Consider the following 20,329-nt stretch of genomic DNA (forward strand, 5'->3'; position numbering starts at 1 on the left):
TTTTATAGAATGGGTAACAATTATTTACAAAGACCCCAAATCACGGATCAGAATTAATGGATGTTGCTCAGACTTCTTCTACCTCAAAAGAGGAGTCAGACAAGGTGATTGCTTGAGCCCACTGTTATTCGGTTTAAGTATTGAGCCATTGGCCGAATCAATAAGACAAAACAATCAAATATTGTGAATAAGGGATGACGGGGGGGGGGGGGGGGGGTAGAACATAAAATATCAGTTAGCAGATGATTTATTAATACTCTTAAACGACCCATCCCTAATATATAGCACACATTTTTACAGGGCAAAATCAAACAGGAATTTAATTTACCAAATAATGATTTTTATAAATATTTGCAACTGAGACACTACCTCCAGAAACATAGCGAATGGGAAAAAATAAGCAAGGAACCAACCAAGGTTGAAGAAATGCTCATGTCATTTACAGAGGAAGAGTCAAAAAAAGGGCTGATCATAAAAATATATAAAGCACTACAATATGAATCTAACGACAACAATATGGAGGTTAAAGAAAGATTTAGAAGTAAATCTAATAATAGATGATGATTGGGAGGAAACGTTCAGATCTGGACATAAATTAACTAACAGTCCATCACGGAGGGAGTTTGACTGGAAAGTGAAGATGCGATTCTCTAACAACCCATCTGTCACTGCAAAATCTAGTAAACCATCAGATTTAGGATTTTTTTGGAGGAATTGTGGCATGGTTGGTGACTTCACTCGTATATTTTGGGATTGCTCAAATATCATAGACTTTTGGAAATGTGTGAAAATGGAAATAAAATGAATTCCGGGTATTGATCTACACCTCGAACCAACCCTGTATATACTTGGGATATTACCTGAGGATCTGATAGACAGAGACAGCAGCTACTTATTGAGGATACTACTCTTGATAGCAAAGAAAAGGATCACAGTCAATTGGTTGAAGCCATACACCCCCAACATACTGCACTGGAAAGACAGAGTAAAAAAAGTTTTTATTATAGAAAAAACTACAACTGAAACTAGAAAGATTTGAGAGAAGATGGAAACCAATAATACAAGGGAATACCAGAGCTCTAAATACCTATTTTTGTTTTATAATTTTAAGATTGTATTTATTTTTATTTACACATATGGCTTTTTGGTTACTTAATTATATTATTTAAAATTCTATTTAAAAATTTCATTAACACTCGTTTTGGTTTCGCAAATACACTTGTCTGTGCTAGTTAATATTTGCGAAAGGTCAGAATTCATGGGTGTTGTGGTTATCTGTGTAATATATATGTGATCTTATGTTTGACTTGTACAGAGGGGAGGTATGGTATGTATTGATGACTGAAGGATATATGATATGCACCAAGTGGGTTGTAGACTGAGGCAGGTGTGTAATTTATTTATTTTTGTTTTTTGTACATCTTCATGTAAAAAGTTTTTTTTTTTAAATTATGATGCGCCGCACATCGCTCCAATCAGAATCCAGGTGTTTTTAAACTTTTCATTTGTGTTTGTACTTTTTCTCTCTGAATAAACCTGAATGTTTATAAAGGTGCTCTTTAATATAAGTTAATAAAATCTTCTTTAGGTCTTTATATCAGAAATCTGATATTATAATGATCTGATGTTTAGGCCCTGATCCACCAGAGGAACTGACAGGAAGTGAGCGGCAGGAAGTGAGCCACAGGAAGTGAGCCGCAGGAAGTGAGCCACAAGAAACCATTTCATATGTAAGAGACCAGAATCTGAACTTCTTGTCTCATGGACCATCATAATAAGAGCAGTGCAGAAAGTGAACGAACTGAGCTTTTTTCGGGTTCAGCTGATTGGATGTAACCATGGCAACAACAGAAGTCTACTCTCCGTACATGCGGAGGTCAGTGGTGGGCGGGGCCTCAGAACTCCACCTCGCAGGCAGGGATGGTCTCGTCCTGCATGGCAACAGTGCTGTTGCTGCCCAGCACGGTGATGGACAGCTCCTTCTGCCGGTCGTGGGTTTCCTGGTACCACTTATGCATCGCCAGCGAATCAAACGTCGGGATCAGAGTCACCTGAGGAGAAGGCGGGAAAACGGACCAATCAGAGAACAGATCTTAAGAAGGCGGGGTGATCCGACGGCGCTCCGTTTCATTCACAGATCTGAAAGTCGGGCCAGCCGCTCTTCCCCTCCAGCAGAGCGTCCAGGATGCTCCTCATCGCCGCCTCCTTCACAGGATCCTCGCCGCTGATGATGTAGTAGAACGAGCGCAGGTGTCTGAACAGGTCCAGGTCCATGGTGGAGGAGGCATGGCCGGATGGCAGGTAGGCCAGGTCCATGTAGACCGCAGGACTCTCAGAACCTGCAGAACCTTTGGAAGCTGCAAGACGTAAGAGAGATTAAAACATTAAGAAACTACATCACCTCAATGGTTCATGTCAGCAGCAGGGCATGCTGGCGTGTTGTCGTTCAGCTGCCGTGTTCAACGTTCACAAGAGGAGAACAAAAAAAAGAAAGGTCGACAGATCAAACATTTAAAGCTACTATGTTGACTATCAGTTATTATTAACATGGTTTCTACGGCGATTATGGTCCCCTATCTGTAAACTGAGCAGCGAGTGATAAGCTTCTGTTACTATGGAGAAGGAAAAGAGCGACACCAGCAAGCGGCCTCTGCTCGCACAACGGAGACTGTTAAAGAAAATGTAAGTGGAGCGAGGAAAAGGCAGAAACCACGAACCAAGTGCTTTTGTCTCAGAGGCTCAGCTGATTTTCAGAATGTAGACCAGAGCTTTAAGATACAGAAAAATACACACGATATTTTCTACAGAGATGTGTGTGTGGAGTGTGTCCCTGTTCGGAGGTGTTGGGACCTACCTGAGGAGAATAGCTTCGCACTTCCAACTCGGGAGCCTCCAAGTGTGTTTCGTGACAACGGCCTTAATGTTGAGGCTGGAGGTCAACCCCGAGGAGCTGCCGGCCTTGGACTATCCGTTCTGGGCTGCGGTACCCACGGACGTCGCCTTCTGAGTCGTACCTGTCGGTTTCTTAGTCCTGGCGGCTGAAGTCTTCAGGCTCTTGCTCGCCTCTGTGTCTGCCATGCAGGTTTCCGGATGGGGTGGTAACAGGCGCAAATCTTTGAGCGGGGCTGGCGGCGGGTCGTGCCCTCCCCTGTAGTGTGGACTGGGATGATCTTGTGGATTATTGGGTGGGGAAATGTGACTAGAATCATCATCATCGGACAGTCCTCTGTGCAGGTCCGTGGCCATCGTCAGGGACTCGCTCATCGATGTGGGCGGAGTTTCCTGGCTGTAGGACGACACCAGGCAGAGGTGGACGTCGTGAGGAACGTCCGAGATGAGCTCCAAAATCCCATGGATGTGTTCCTCTGAACCAGTTCCATAACGCTTGTTATGATTGGCTCTGAGCGGTAAGGAGTCCACATCACTGGTGTGCCCGTTGGAGTAGACTCTGTCACCCATGAGTCCTTTGGGTGACACTACAGACGGGGGCAGCGTTTGCTCCAAAGAAACCGACAGGGTTTCATCGATTTCTTTGGAGTGAGGAGAGCCGACCTCCGCCGGCATGGAGGTCACGGTGGTGGTGGTGGATGAGTGCGGCACGATGTCTTTGAAGGGACTCAGCGTCAAAAGACTGGACAGTTTATCCTGAGAGGATGTGGAGTTGTCCAGACCTTCCCTCTGGTTGTAATTCTCAAAACCCAGACTGGATCCTCTCGTGTCTTTGCCTAAATCCTGAATGTCTTCAAGGGACTGGTGGAAAGCGGCATTTCCTGCACAGTTGATGGCAGAATTTGCAGGAGAGACCTTGTCCGTGTTCGTACAGTGAAACTTCTCTGGACTATCTACCGGGGCGGTCTGGTTCCCGTTGGTCTGGTTCTGATTTGTCTGGTTCCCGTTGGTCTTTGCTCCATCAGAGTCCACGCTCGCTGCGACCTTCAGGTTCTGACCGCTGTTCCCGTTTTCTAATTGAAGTCTTTCAAATTCAGCCGTCATGTCCTCGGGTGTGGACACATTGGAGCAATCTGCCTCCTTCTGGTTTTCCTGCTCTTTTGAACCTGGTTTTCCTTTCGGTCCTTTATTCAAAGTGTCTTTCTTTGGAAGCCTTTGGTTCCAGTTTGATGTCTTTCCCTGGCTTTGTACTTAGAGTTTCCTTCTTCTTCTCTCCACTCTCATCTTTCTTTTTCACTTCCTTTTTCTCTTCTTTTGACATGGCTTCTTTGGAACAAGCTTGTCAGCAGGTTTCGGTGGCTTGGATTTAGCGTCAGTGTGCTTTAGTTTGGGCTTTTCATCCCTGTCTTTAGGTGTAGCGTCACTTGCTGCTTTTGGCCTCGATTTCACCTCCTGTTTTTTGACATCTACTCATCCAAGCTTGTCTTTCTGCAAGGCACTGCTGGGTCTGAGGTCCTTGGACTGGGACTTAAGGCTTACCCGACTCTCAGCTTGTTTGGGTTGTACGGATGTTTCTATGTCCTTCAAACACACGGCAGAGTGTTTGAGGGAATCCAGATGTTTGAGTTTTTCAACTCCGTCCAGAATTTTGGCCTGCGGTGTGCACCCTGGGAATAGGACACGGATGATCTTCTCCTGAGGACTTGAAGGATGCCAGACCAGCAAAGCACAAATGGAAACGAGGCACGGCAGAGGGAGATCTGAGCCCTTTATGTTTGATCTGTCGTTTGGCCAAATCTGCATTAAAGATTCAAGGTTTTTGCTGCCACAGACTGGATTCAGGGGGTACAGCTCCAGGCGGCCCACCCCCATCTTCTAATACAAGATAACCGGTTTAGTACTGGGTCCGTTAGGCTGGCTGAGAGGTTCAGGTTTGATTGAAAGACTTTGTAAATGCTGCAGAGTTAGCGCAACCTGGTCAGAACTCTGCAGCTCGCTAGGATCTCCGTGTAGGGACTTCAATCTTTCGGGGACGTTGAGGAAGACCATGCCGATCTCAGGGGAGATGAGGTTCTTCATCCAGTTCTCTTCAGTCTGAGCTCCTCCGGCGGACTCTTCCTCCTGCTGCTCGGCCACTATCCTCAGCAGCAGACTGTTGAGCCTGGGGAGGTTGTCCATGCCGATGTGAGTCAGGAGCACCGAGTCAATCCTGTCCAGGTGTCGCACTGGTTTCCAGAAGCAAGAGCGCGGATCCGATCCGCCGTTCACCAGGATGTTAAAGCCGTTGATGGCGAAGAAGGCGGAGTCCCCCCTCCCGCCGGGGAAGATGTAGCAGCAGGGCTGAGATAGTTTCAGGAAGCCCACGGTGTTCGGGTGCTCCAGGAGGTCGAAAGGGGACTTGGGCTCCAGCGCCTCGGAGAGATACTCTGTGAACTCCTGCAGACCCTCTCTGGGAGGACCAGGGGAGGGTTGATCCAGATGTCTATGTAGTCCTGCAGGTTGTGAATCTCCAACACAGACTGTTTCCAAAGACCAAGGTTGGGACAGCTGAGGGTCAGGGAAGCCTTCGCCGCCATGTCTGCAGTGCTCAACACCTGTCCAACCTGTCAAAGAGAGAAGAGACAATCAGGACGTTTAAAACAGAGATTGTGTCTTCAGGACAGGAAACGCAGCTACCGTTTAAAGACAGAGACACTGTCATTCGTAAACATATAAATTATCACCATTTAGACTTAAATCGTGGAAATTTTAAATCATGGACAAATCATGTTTAAACATAAAAATAAAACAATATGACACGATAAATACCGCCTTTAAAATCAGGAAAAATGAATTCATTAAAAATAAATATATTAAAAAAACATACATTAAAAATACATTAATTGAATAAAAATAAATACATAAAAAAATAAAATTAATAAATACTAAAACTCAATTAATTAATCAAAATAATGTTATTTATATCAGTTTCTGTGTCGATGAAACACCAGACTATATTAAAAACGTAACCTGTTGGATGTTAGATGTTGAAAGACTTCTGTACGGACTATTAACGGAGAAACCAGGAGAGTGGCTAACACTGATTAGCTCGGGCAGTACGGTATATGTTAATAGTTTGATGGATGTAGGTGTTGGGATGAGTTTACGCCGAAATTACACTTTAACTTCAAATCTATTTAAGGACACGGACACTGGTGTATGTCTTAAGTTCAGCAGCTGGACACGAACACACAGTTGGGAGCCTGAACGCATCGTTAAAGGGTCAAACAGGCGTCTCGTGTGTTCCGACCTCGTCATCAGTGAAGATGTGGATCAAGTCGTTGAGGGAGAAGATGCCTCTCTGTAACACGATGTCTCCGGACTCTTCCACGCACTGACCGGCCATTACCAGAAGTTTGTGTCTGGACGAGTCGCAGAGCAGCCTCTGGACCTGGACGCACACACAGGAAACAGGCTTTAGAGGGTTGCACACACAGGAAACACGCTTTAGATGGACGCACACACAGGAAACACGCTTTAGAGGGATGCGCACACAGGAAACACGCTTTAGGTGGACGCGCACACAGGAAACACGTTTTAGGTGGACGCGCACACAGGAAACACGCTTAAGGTGGACGCGCACACAGGAAACACGCTTTAGGTGGACGCGCACACTGGAAACACGCTTTAGGTGGACGCGCACACAGGAAACACGTTTTAGGTGGACGCGCACACAGGAAACACGCTTTAGGTGGACGCGCACACAGGAAACACGCTTAAGGTGGACGCGCACACTGGAAACACGCTTTAGGTGGACGCGCACACAGGAAACACGCTTTAGATGAGGGGTGTCAAACTTACGGTGGGTTCAGTCTGGGATAAATCTGCATTATTAAAGAAGAATAAACTTCATTTTCTTTCAAATTTGCAGTTCCCATATTATCCGCTAGGGGCGCTGTGTTTTAGTCAGTTCTATCGCTTAAACTCAATTAATTAATCAAAATAATGTTATTTACATCAGTTTCTGTGTCGATGAAACACCAGACTATATTAAAAACGTAACCTGTTGGATGTTAGATGTTGAAAGACTTCTGTACGGACTATTAACGGAGAAACCAGGAGAGTGGCTAACACTGATTAGCTCGGGGCAGTACGGTATACATTAATAGTTTGATGGATGTAGGTGTTGATGAGTTTACGCCGAAATTACACTTTAACTTCAAATATATGTAAGAACACGGACACTGGTGTATGTCTTTAGTTCAGCAGCTGGACACGAACACACAGTTGGGAGCCTGAACGCATCGTTAAAGGGTCAAACAGGCGTCTCGTGTGTTCCGACCTCGTCATCAGTGAAGATGTGGATCAAGTCGTTGAGGGAGAAGATGCCTCTCTGTAACACGATGTCTCCGGACTCTTCCACGCACTGACCGGCCAGGACCAGAAGTTTGTGTCTGGACGAGTCGCAGAGCAGTCTGTGGACCTGGACGCACACACAGGAAACAAGCTTTAGAGGGTTGCACACACAGGAAACACGCTTTAGATGGACGCACACACAGGAAACACGCTTTAGAGGGATGCGCACACACAGGAAACACGCTTTAGAGGGATGCGCACACAGGAAACACGCTTTAGGTGGACGCGCACACAGGAAACACGCTTTAGGTGGACGCACACACAGGAAACACACTTTAGGTGGACACACACAGAAAACACGCTTTAGATGGACGCACACAGAACACACGCTTTAGATGGACGCACACACAGGACACACGCCTTAGATGGACGCACACTCAGGACACACGCTTTTGGGGGAGGCACACACAGGAAACATGCTTTAGAGGGACGCACACACAGGAAACGCGCTTTAGATGGAGGCAAACACAGGAAACACCCTTTAGATGGACGCACACACAGGAAACACGCTTTAGATGAACGCACACACAGGAAACACGCTTTAGATGGACGCACACACAGGAAACACGCTTTAGGTGGATGCACACACAGGAAACACGCTTTAGGTGGACGCACACACAGGAAACACGCTTTAGGTGGACGCACAAACAGGAAACACGCTTTAGGTGGACGCACAAACAGGAAACACGCTTTAGAGCAGGGGTGTCAAACTCCGGCCCGTGGGCCAAATCTGGCCCGCGGTGAAATTATATTTGGCCCGCAAGATCTTATCAGGGTTCTATGAGTATAAAGCGCATACACATCTACTTTTCTGTTAACAAACATGAGCATCCATGCTACCAGTCTCTTCGGACAAACTTAATCCACCCCTCCCCAAAAGACGGCCAAAAGAAAGATGGAAAACAGGAGCTTTCAGCACCGGTGGGAGGCAGATTATCTGTTTATGAGGTAAAGAGCTGTTTGTCTCGCCTGCAGAGCCACCGTGGCTGTAACCAAAGAATAAAACATAAGAAACACCACGACAAGAACAAGGACCTGCACTGAAAAGGTTCAACAATACACATCTGGAGAGAGGAAAAACACGCACATTTGCAATCTTATTTATTTTTTTGTAGATATTAAGTTTGGCCCGTACTTTGTCCCAGTTTTTAAATTTGGCCCACTGTGAATTGGAGTTTGACACCGCTGCTTTAGAGGGACGCACACACAGGAAACACGCTTTAGAGGGACGCACACACAGGAAACACGCTTTAGATGAGGCACACACAGGAAACACGCTTTAGATGGACGCAAACACAGGAAACACGCTTTAGAGGAGCGGTCGCACTGTGGCGCCGCTTCACTCACCTCTGAGCAGACGAAGTCCTGAGCCGGATTTACGACCACCTGAGTGTCCAGAACGTCTCCGTGGTGCTGCAGCATCCTCTGACCTGAGGAGACACAGCAGGGACTGAACAGAAGTCCGGCTGAAAACACCACATGGCGCCTTTTTATCATCATTAACAACAACAACAACAACAACAACATGAGACTGTGGACACATCGAAATGGACAGACAAACTGCTGACTACAGTACAGGTCAGAAGCCCCGCCCCCTGGTGTCATGATGATGTCACTGATGTCCTGATTAGTGACACAGGTCACTGATCTGGGGCCTGTTTCACAAAGCAGGTTTAGTGAAAACTCTGAGTCTGTTAACCCTGAAATGAGGGAAACTGAGTTTTCCGTTTCACAAAGGGAGGTAACTCAAACCAGAGAGAGAGGGGTAACTCTAGCCTGTTTCACAAAGAGAGGTAACTTAACCTCTCGGTCAGTTACCATGGTAACATGCTCTCTGAAACTAACCTGGTCGGGACCAGGTTTTTCTCAGAAAACCTTGAGTTTCTCTCTGTCTCCGCCCTCTTTCAGCCACACACCGTGTTTGATTTCCTCATTCATTCAGTCAGCGGGCGAGTTTTGGCGTAGTATAGTTCCGTCTGTTTTTTCAGAAAATCCCTGCAAACATCAGTCAGTAGGCCGACATTAGAAGTTATATTAGGTGGTGACTATTTCACTACCATGGCAAGTCCTTTTGATAATGATCCTGTGGATGAAGGTGAAGAATTACTGCACAGAGAATTAAATATTCGTCGGGAGATGATTATCAGACCGCGCATAGACGCCCCTAATATACTGCAGCTATAATTACAAAATGAATGAAATGGATCTTTTGAGCAAGTTGAATGTATTTGACTCAGCGTTTCCTAAATATAATCCCAGCTTTTCTTGCAACTCATAGGTTCAAAAGTGTGTGCTTTTTATGTGGTTACCGATATATAAACTACTCCTATAGGTGGAAACAATAGCCTTCTGATCCAGAATTTCATCTATAATGCGAAGGGTTGAATTTCACGACAGGGGTGCTGAATACGGCACAACACCGTTTCACGTCACAGTCCATCTCATCCTTCCTTACATTTCCAACATTAACAACCAGTTATGCTCTCATATCCCAGTAGATATTGTGTGTTGCGCTGCGTTTTTTTGCAAATGGGAGTTTTTTATACAACATATAAAACAGCCACTTATGGTAATATTTACTTTACAATGTAAAACATGCTCAAAATGAGGAGTCACCATGAGATTGTGCCGATGTTTTACCTGTTTGAACGATGTTTTTATGTTTCATCTTAAGCTGCTGCCAAGTGCGCTTCTCCCCCGAGGGTTTGCACTTAAATGAAATAAACTAATAGGCTCCCACTCAAGCAGTTCCCCCTATGATATTACTGTGATTGCAACAGAATACATTTAAACGTATGCACTGACCCGAGCAGCAATGTTCTCCTGCACCGTCTCCCTCTCTTTTGCTGCTGCAGCGGTGTAAACCTGCTCAAACTCACTGTATTAGCGCATTAATATTTACAGTTCCAGTTGTAGCGTAGCGCTTCGATTCCCCGTTGCTATGGTGACTCGTCGAATCAGGGCTCCATTGATGCTGTCTTTTTTTACATGTGGTGCACGCGCTTAACTCCAGGTCAAACTACTCTGAGTTGATCAACCTAACGCAAATCAGCTGTTCTGGAACTGAAAACTCAGAGTTTCCTATCTCAGAGTAGATCAACTCAGAGTTCAGGGTTAGACTCAGTTTGTTGAACCTGCTTTGTGAAACGGACCCCTGAACAACAACTGAACAGCACCTGAACAACACCTTGGGCCTGTTTCACAAAGCAGGTTTATTCAAAACTCTGAGTCTGTTAACCCTGAAATGAGGGAAACTCTGAGTTTTCACAAAGGGAGGTAACTTAACCTCTCGGTCAGTTACCATGGTAACATGCTCTCTGAAACTAACCTGGTCGGGACCAGGTTTTTCTCAGAAAACCTTGAGTTTCTCTCTGTCTCCGCCCTCTTTCAGCCACACACCGTGTTTGATTTCCTCATTCATTCAGTCAGCGGGCGAGTTTTGGCGTAGTATAGTTCCGTCTGTTTTTTCAGAAAATCCCTGCAAACATCAGTCAGTAGGCCGACATTAGAAGTTATATTAGGTGGTGACTATTTCACTACCATGGCAAGTCCTTTTGATAATGATCCTGTGGATGAAGGTGAAGAATTACTGCACAGAGAATTAAATATTCGTCGGGAGATGATTATCAGACCACGCATAGACGCCCCTAATATACTGCAGCTATAATTACAAAATGAATGAAATGGATCTTTTGAGCAAGTTGAATGTATTTGACTCAGCGTTTCCTAAATATAATCCCAGCTTTTCTTGCAACTCATAGGTTCAAAAGTGTGTGCTTTTAATGTGGTTACCGATATATAAACTACTCCTATAGGTGGAAACAACAGCCTTCTGATCCAGAATTTCATCTATAATGCGAAGGGGTGAATTTCACGACAGGGGTGCTGAATACGGCACAACACCGTTTCACGTCACAGTCCATCTCATCCTTCCTTACATTTCCAACATTAACAACCAGTTATGCTCTCATATCCCAGTAGATATTGTGTGTTGCGCTGCGTTTTTTTGCAAATGGGAGTTTTTTATACAACATATAAAACAGCCACTTATGGTAATATTTACTTTACAATGTAAAACATGCTCAAAATGAGGAGTCACCATGAGATTGTGCCGATGTTTTACCTGTTTGAACGATGTTTTTATGTTTCATCTTAAGCTGCTGCCAAGTGCGCTTCTCCCCCGAGGGTTTGCACTTAAATGAAATAAACTAATAGGCTCCCACTCAAGCAGTTCCCCCTATGATATTACTGTGATTGCAACAGAATACATTTAAACGTATGCACTGACCCGAGCAGCAATGTTCTCCTGCACCGTCTCCCTCTCTTTTGCTGCTGCAGCGGTGTAAACCTGCTCAAACTCACTGTATTAGCGCATTAATATTTCCATTTCCAGTGGTAGCGTAGCCCTCCGCTTCCCCGTTGCTATGGTGACTCGTCGAATCAGGGCTCCATTGATGCTGTCTTTTTTTACTTGTGGTGCACGCGCTTAACTCCAGGTCAAACTACTCTGAGTTGATCAACCTTACGCAAATCTGCTGTTCTGAAACTGAAAACTCTGAGTTTCCTATCTCAGAGTAGATCAACTCAGAGTTCAGGGTTAGACTCAGAGTTTTTTTTAACCTGCTTTGTGAAACGGACCCCTGGGGTCCGTTTCACAAAGCATCGTTATCAAAAGGACATGCCATGGTAGTGGAAAAAGTCACCACCTAATATAACTTCTATATAGGCCTACTGAATGATTTTTATACGTTGTAAGTAATCTCATATTAACTCAAATTGCCTTTACATATAATCTAACCTTACTTGGTGTGTGTGTATAGCCAATTCGTGTGGATGCAGGTCAAGGAAATCAGATAAGCGTGACTGTTAATGAGTCACCAAAAGGGGGGTCTGTGGAAACACAGACCCTGCTCAACTGATTAAGGACAGGATATGTCTTGAGTTGCAGCTATGTGACCCTCACCTTAAGAATGGTATTTCATTGTAAACATTGTAACCACCAAAAGCCAATAAAACCAAGGGGTCCGGCAGAGATTACCTCAGATCGGTAGGAGATTTGTAACTGAGCAGATCTCTGTCCGTTCTCCTTGCAAGTAAAATAACTCTTGTCTTTCTCTCTTTTGTTAAGTTTTGGGTGTTTTAGGTTGCTTAAACCTGACACCTCCCTTTTGCAAAAAAACGCAGCGCAACACACACTATCTGCTGTGATATGAAACGATACCGCTCAAAAAGAGAATTGCCTGGAAATGCAAGTAAATCTATAATCAATAGTTTGATAATCATGAATATTTAATTCTCTGCGCAGTAATTCTGCACCTTCATCCACGGGATCATTATCAAAAGGACATGCCATGGTAGTGAAATTGTCGCCACCTAATATAACTTCCAATGTCTGATTTTTGCAATGATTTTCTGAAAAAACAGACGGAACTATACTACGCCAAAACTCGCCCGCTGACTGAATGAGGAAATCAAACACCGTGTGTGGCTGAAAGAGGGTGGAGACAGAGAGAAACTCAAGGTTTTCTGAGAAAAACCTGGTCTCGACCGGGTTAGTTTCAGAGAGCATGTTACCATGGTAACTGACCGAGAGGTTAAGTTACCTCCCTTTGTGAAACAGGAAAACTCAGAGTTTCCCTCATTTCAGGGTTAACAGACTCAGTTTTCACTAAACCTGCTTTGTGAAACGGGCCCCTGAACAACATCGAAACATCTGAACAACAACAACAGAACAGCAACTGGGCATCTGAACAACATTGAAACAACACCTGAACATCATGTGCACAGACAGAAAGTGAACATGGGAACAGGGAGAGCCTGCAGACACAGACAACTCATCACACACACACACACACACGCGCAAACACGCGCACACACGCGCACACGCGCACACGCGCACACGCTGTGGATTCAGACCGTAAGGAAAGATCTGTTTGGTTAGCTCTGTTTGGTTAGCATGCTTAACTGGTCTTTTGCACCCATGTTTTAAAGTCTTGTTTTACAGTTTAAAGTGCTGTTTTACAGTTTAAAGTGCTCTTTTCGGGTTTAAACCGCCGTTTAGTTTGTGATGTCGATGAAACAGAGAAGTTGGAAAAGTTAGAACACAATTTGGCCTTCAGCTCTTTTATTGTGAAGGGATGCATTTTCTTCCTGTTCCTCACCTAAATCCATCTGCACCAGCACCATCTCCAGCAGCACCTGCTCCAGCAGCAGAAGCGCCCCCACAACCACCAGCACAGAGTAACCCGCCGCCGAGGGCCGGGAGTAGCGTATAGTAGTAGAGTATTTATAGGGTGTCAACCCATTACCTGGGAAGAATCCATTCACCAGGATCCCCTGCCTAAAACATGCTTAACCCACCATTGTTTTTATCTCTGTATATACACACCACATCATCTGTGAGCTATATACATCCTACTCTACGTCCACTAACAGAAAATACACCAATGCACTTCATATTGCCTCCACTAAAATACAATGCACACATTTACCATCCCCACACCAATTTACACTTGGCTGCCCCCGGAACTATATAAGCGGCGTCCGTTTCCTGGGGAAGCCTTTTGCCTGCACACCCTGAAGACAACAGACTGGGGAATAAATCAAGAGTGTTGTGTACTCACCACACATTTATGGAGCAACACAATACCCATTCTTAGCTTCTCAATTAAGCAACAAACACATTTCATCTGCACATTTAACCCCATGTCCCTCTGCTCCTCCTCTTCTTAAAGTGTCTGTGCAATTATTAAAGTGCATCTGTAATCACACAGTCTAAAGTGCGTGGTGCCATGTGTGCAAAACTGGTGATGTGCTCTTCGTCACATTTCTTCCTCCCTCTCCCCAATGAGAACAGTACCTCATTCCTCTGACACTCTGGATAAACAGTCCGCCACCACATTTGACTTCCCAGACCTGTAGTGCACCGTGAAGTTACAGGGCCGCAGGGCCAAATACCGTCCAGCGATGCGCATGTTGGCATCCCTCATGCGATGCAGCCACTGTAGAGCCCGATGATCAGTTTCCAGGAGGAAGTGCCGTCCCAGCAGAAAATATCTGAATGTGTCGATGGCCCACTTCGTCGCTAAGCACTCCTTTTCTACTGTAGAGTACCTCGTCTCTGTCCAGAAGCTTTCGACTTAGAAACACCACGGGTCTCCTCTCTCCTTCCACCTCCTGCAGCAACACTGCTCCCAGGCCCACTCTGGAAGCATCCGTCTGCAGGGTGAAAGGCTTCTCAAAATCAGGACTGTGGAGGACTGGGTGAGTGCAGATGGCTTCCTTGAGGTCCCTGAAGGCTCTGTCACATTCATCAGTCCATTGAATCTTGTTTGGAGCAGAGGCTTAGGTTAGGTAATTCAACACAACAGCTTTATCTGCAAAATGAGGCACAAACTTACGATGCCAGCCCACCAGACCATGGAATCCCCTCAATCTCTTTTTGGTGGTGGGAACAGAAAAGGGTTGATTGCCTCCATTTTCCCGAGCTGTGGTCTAATCTGTCCAAAACCAATGACGTAACCCAAGTACTCCACTTCTCTTTGGGCAACAGCCTGCTGCAGGTGAACCATATTCTCCTCCCATGATTGGCTGAAAATAACTAAATCATCCAAATATGCAGCCACACGGTCAGACAAATCCCTCAAAACATGGTCCATTAGTCTTTGAAATGTGGCTGGCGCCCCCTGGAGACCAAATGGCATGATCTTAAACTGATACATACCGAATGGTGTTCTAAAAGCTGTCATCTCCTTGGCATCTGGTGCCAAGAAGACCTGCCAGTAGCCCTTGCTGAGGTCCAGTGTGGTAATGTTCCGAGCTCTTCCAACTCGCTCCACCAGATCATCAATCTGAGGCATGGGTCAGAGTTAGACACTGTATTCAGGTATCTGAAATCAATACAAAATCTGAGTGTACCATCCTTCTTTGGAACCAACAAAATGGGACTACACCACTCACTGCAGGAAATCTCTATTATTCCCAGCTCCAACATCAGCTTAATTTCCTTCTGCAGCAGAGGAATCAACCGCTCAGGAATCCTATAGCTTGCTGACGCACTGGGGCATCTCCCTTAAGCCGAATCCTGTGTTGCACCAGTGAGGTGAAACCTGATGTCTCTCTGAAGAGCTCTGGGTCAAGCAGGGGCTTCACCCCTGCCTGCTGGGTGAGAGACAGATGTGAAGGGTCCACTTCTGGGCCCTCCGCTGTTGTGGCAGTAGCTAGGAAGAACTTGTCAACAGTATCCTCCTCCTGCAACGGACAGACCAAAAGCTGCTGGTGCACAGGCTCTGAACGCACCTGGAACTCCTTAAGCAGGTTAACATGATAAGTCTGGTATTTTTTTAAACCTATTTGGCATAAAAAGTTCATATGTGACATTACCCACGGGTTTGCTGATTTCATATGGCCCATGCCACTTTAGTCAGCAACTTGCTTTCACTGGTTGGCTTGGGTTATTTTGCTGAACACCCTCTACATCTGTCACCCTTTCAAACCAGTGCTTCAGTGTCACATCTTGTTTTTGCAGTGAGCTTAGATCTGGGTGAAACTCAAGATCAAGCAGTTCTGGTGGTTTAAGAGGGCTTTTGTGCTCCTTGTCCAAGTGAACATTTAAGCTTCTCCTGCCTTCTCTGTGCTCTTGACTTGTGAGGTTTAACTGGCCCTGCTTCCCAGTCTACCCCAAAGAAAGGCAGCTGTCTGAGGACTCCCTCTGCACTCTGCCTTTAAAACCATGTAATGTCACCACCAGAGCACAATGTGACTGAATCACTCAGTGGCTCACTGAAATCGGCTACTGAACTCTGACCCTCATCACTGCTACTGTCAAGTTTGCATATTGGCTGGGTCATAAGGAGTGTGGGTACATCATTACCTAAAATTACAGAGTATGGCAATGTTGGCGCCAATGCCACAGACAACAGAAAAGTCTGCCCCCCCACTGTCAGATAAACTTCAACTGTAGGTTAAACATGCTCATCTCCATGAATACAGCTTATACGTGATCCGTCTTCACTCCATTTATCTCTGGGGACCAAACCTGACCAAACCACAGTCTGAAAACATGCAGAGTCAAGTAATGCTATTTCACGCTTTCCATTGACCAGTTGCTATAACGTGGGCCTCCACTTCTGACACCACTTGTGATGAATGACCACAATTACAGCCGGATGATAACAGCAAAAAAATGATCCACAGGCAAAGTTTGAGGTGGGTTACCAAGGCGGTTCTTTTATTCATCGCTCTTGGCAAACAGTATAGGCACATCAGTGTCACCAACAAAAGAACCCAGGGTTGCCAAAATGGCGCCTATTTATAGGGTGTCAACCCATTACCTGGGAAGAATCCATTCCCCGGGATCCCCTGCCTAAAACATGCTTTACCCACCATTGTTTTTATTTCTGTATATACACCACATAATCTGTGACCTATATACATTCTACTCTACGTCCACTAACAGAAAATACACCAATGCACTTCATATTACCTCCACGGAAATACAATGCACACATTTACCATCCCCACACCAATTTACACTTGGCTGCCCCCGGAACTATATAAGCGGCGTCCGTTTCCCGGGGAAGCCTTTTGCCTGCACACCCTGAAGACAACAGACTGGTGAGTACACAACACTCTTGATTTATTCCCCCCATGTTTATGGAGCAACACAATACCTATTCTTAGCTTCTTAACTAACACATTTCATCGTTGAGCTGCGCGGCCCACACAGCAAACCCCAAGACCCAACAAAGGACAACAAACGTATACATATGGTAAACATTTCAATAAAAATGTACAAAAAGCTGTGTTAAATTGTATTGTGCAAATCTCCAATGAAGTGCTGATGCTCTTCTTAAAGTGTCTGTGCAATTATTTAAGTGCATCTGTAATCACACTCAGTCTAAAGTGCGTGGTGCCATGTGTGCAAAACTGGTTTCGATGTGCTCTTCGTCACAATGACGTTCATGTTTACTAGTTTTCAGTCTTAAAGTCCGGAGAAAACAATGTTTCCATATTTCTTACAACATGGTTTTGTTTCTCATTTTTTGGAAATGTCAATATTTTTTATTTGTCGTTATTTTCTAGTTGCAGTTAAAATGGTGTGAAAGTGTTCCATGTCTACACCTTTGGATTGTCATAAGAAATCATAAGACGTTATGTCGCTTTATATAAACGGGGATGCAATGCACTGAACTCATGAACCAAGGATAGATGTAATTTATTTGATCAAACCTTACAATGGGTTAAAACTGATGATGATAAACAGTTTATTGTCAAAAAAACACACAAACGTTTGTATCTCATCGCCCCAGGTTAACTCCTACAGTCAGCTGAGCACATGAACGGTCTTGCTGCGTGCCTAAACATGTATAACTTTTTGTGAAACTTTGCACACTGATCAGAAGTGGTGAAAAATTTGATATTTTATGGGTCTCAGTCTTGGGTGTGGCAAATTAGCTCGATAGCGCCCCCTTGAATATTGCCAAAGCCAAGCCCCTCAATACGCTTTCACCTACATGTATGAAAATTGGTAGGCATGTGAAGAATGCAGAGACACACAAAATATCCTCTTGGAGGTATGCCCTAAACACAACAGGAAGTCCGCCATTTTGATTTAAACATGTAATTTTTAGACATTTTGGCCGTTTTTTCAAAAACTTTGCTGTGTACTTTAGCAAACTCGTCCTAGAGTTTTCAACAGAATGACTTCAAAGTTGGTCAGTACACCTTTAAGACATGGCGGACGCTAAATTACGTATAGTCATAGCGCCCCCTGCTGGTAACAGGAAATTACATGTTTTATACTTTGATGTCCCTGGCCTGACTGGTTCATCACATCCTCCTCAAAAGTGGTGATGAGAGCCCTAAGACGTAAATGATGCTTCGCTGTGACCATGAGACGATGTCGTCTACCAGTACAAACATTTCATCGGCCTCTCTTGAATACAGGTTATACACTTTAGCCACCCTAAAGTCTGCAACATCCCACTCATAAATTGGAGACCATGCTTTTTGATCCAAAAATTCTGCCAGGTTTTTAGGAACTCCCCTTTTCCTTTTAGGTGCCATAAGAATTTCAGCATCAACAAGGTTTATATGGCAGTTTGGCGTCAAGACACCGCTATAATTACCTGTGTCACCCATGTCCTTGGAGGTATTTTTACAAGGGCCTGTAGAATAGAAGAAAAAAATGCTCTGAACAAGGAAGTGGGCTTTAACACTTTAAACTCATGACTATACATTGTCCAATCTGTCCCAAACTTCTCAGGCATGATTGGACTCTCGGCCTGAACACATCTATGTGACAATATTTACATATAGTCATAGCACCCCCTGCTGGTAACAGGAAATATCATGTTTTGTACTTTGATGTCCTCGGCCTGACTGGTTCATCACATCCTCCTCAAAAGTGGTGATGAGAGCCCTTAGATGTAAATGATGCTTCGCTGTGACCATGGGACGATGTCGTCTACCAGTAGAAACATTTCATTGGCCTCTCTTGAATACAGGTTATACACTTTAGCCACCCTAAAGTCTGAAACATCCCATTCATAAATTGGAGACCATGCTTTTTGATCCAAAAATCCTGCCAGGTTTTTAGGAACTCCCCTTTTCTTTTTAGGTGCGATAAGAATTTCAGCATCAACAAGGTTTATATGGCGGTTTGGTGTCAAGACACCGCTATAATTACCTGTGTCACCCATGTCCTTGGCAGTATTTTCACAAGGGACTGTAGAATAGAAGAAATAAAATGCTGTAATGCAGCCTTTGTCTCGCCGTTGTTCCTTCGTGAAATGATCGCTTCAACCACCCCTCGCTACATAGTCGCTCAGGGGAAACGGCACTCCCTCAAGGCGTTTACAAACACACACACTAAAAAATACTATTTTGACTGTCTCTTCTGGTTTAAACACTATCTTAACTAAATCTCAAGAGACAGAACTAAAAATACTGTTGACTATGTCTCTTTTTGTTTAAACCACTTTTTTTGAGTGCAGCTTGCGTACCAGCCAGATGTTGGTGTGGAGGATGCCATCATCTACGTGCTGTACAAAGTCCACTCCCATCTGGATAAGGGAAGCAGCATAGCGAGGATTCCCTTCTTGGACTTCTCCAGTGCCTTTAATACCATCCAGCCCCCTATACTTCAGGACAAACTGAACAGGATGGGAGTGGACTCCTATCTGGTGGACTGGGTCAGAGACTACCTCATTGACAGGCCACAGTACGTCTGACACTGTGGTCAGCAGCACTGGAGCCCCTCAGGGCACAGTGCTGGCCCCTCTTCTCTTCACCCTGTACACCTCGGACCTCTGCTACAATTCAGAGCTGTGTCACATACAGAAGTATGCCGATGACACAGCCATCGTGGGATGTATCAGGGGTGACAGAGAGGTGGTGTATCGGAGTCTGGAGGGGGACTTTGCCCTCTGGTGCCACACTAACCACCTACAGCTCAACACCTCCAAGACCAAGGAGCTGCTCATTTAACTTATCTGATTTAATTATGTCATTCCCTCTCAGTGGTTTCTGTGACATGAGAAATACTTTCAAAATAATGTTTAAAAATACAAAAAAAACCCCCAAATAAACAGAGCTACAAGCTCTGATGTATTGAACACAGCCAATTCCATTGCTAGGCAACAGACTTAGTCCTTGTTAACTTCCTGTCAGATGTCATTCTCATTCACTGCAACAAGAGCCAAACTTGGACACATTTAGAATGTCTATGTTTACAACCTTGAAAAGGTCCATTACATTCTCCATGGGTCGCTGTCTGTCCTATGGCGTCAGAGAGCACTTGCCATCACAAGGAAGCAACAGCGCTAAAAACAATGTGAAAAAAACCAACCGAGGGAGGACTTCACCATGGCAACCAGCATCACTACCAAGAAGACCTGTTTCTGTCATAATTCTGTCTAAAAGTCGACGTTTGTAATTTTGATAACGGTAAACCGGGAAAAAAAGCAAACTTTGTCATAACAGGAACGTCAGGGTGGACAGTCCTTTTCAAAATAAAAGCCTCCAACGTTCACTGCGTGTTAAC

The 20,329-nt window shown here is 44.9% G+C and overlaps 1 protein-coding gene across 1 annotated transcript; it reads right to left on the reverse strand.

Annotated features, from left to right (window-relative positions):
* Positions 1–1,895: 1,895 nt before the first annotated feature.
* LOC310965477 (microtubule-associated protein 1S-like) lies at positions 1,896–19,349 on the reverse strand (the record flags this gene model as incomplete). The annotated part of the gene is given in 13 exon segments (XM_083939092.1): positions 1,896–2,051; positions 2,140–2,357; positions 3,015–3,996; positions 4,429–4,764; positions 4,768–5,348; positions 5,351–5,492; positions 7,211–7,351; positions 8,632–8,714; positions 13,446–13,592; positions 14,388–14,627; positions 15,008–15,134; positions 15,343–15,534; positions 19,290–19,349. Coding segments are annotated over 13 exon segments (3,405 nt in total).
* Between the last annotated feature and the right edge of the window lie 980 nt (positions 19,350–20,329).

This window comes from Echiichthys vipera (assembly GCF_963691815.1).
Source record: "Echiichthys vipera genome assembly, chromosome: X".
Classification (NCBI taxonomy): Eukaryota; Metazoa; Chordata; class Actinopteri; order Perciformes; family Trachinidae; genus Echiichthys; species Echiichthys vipera.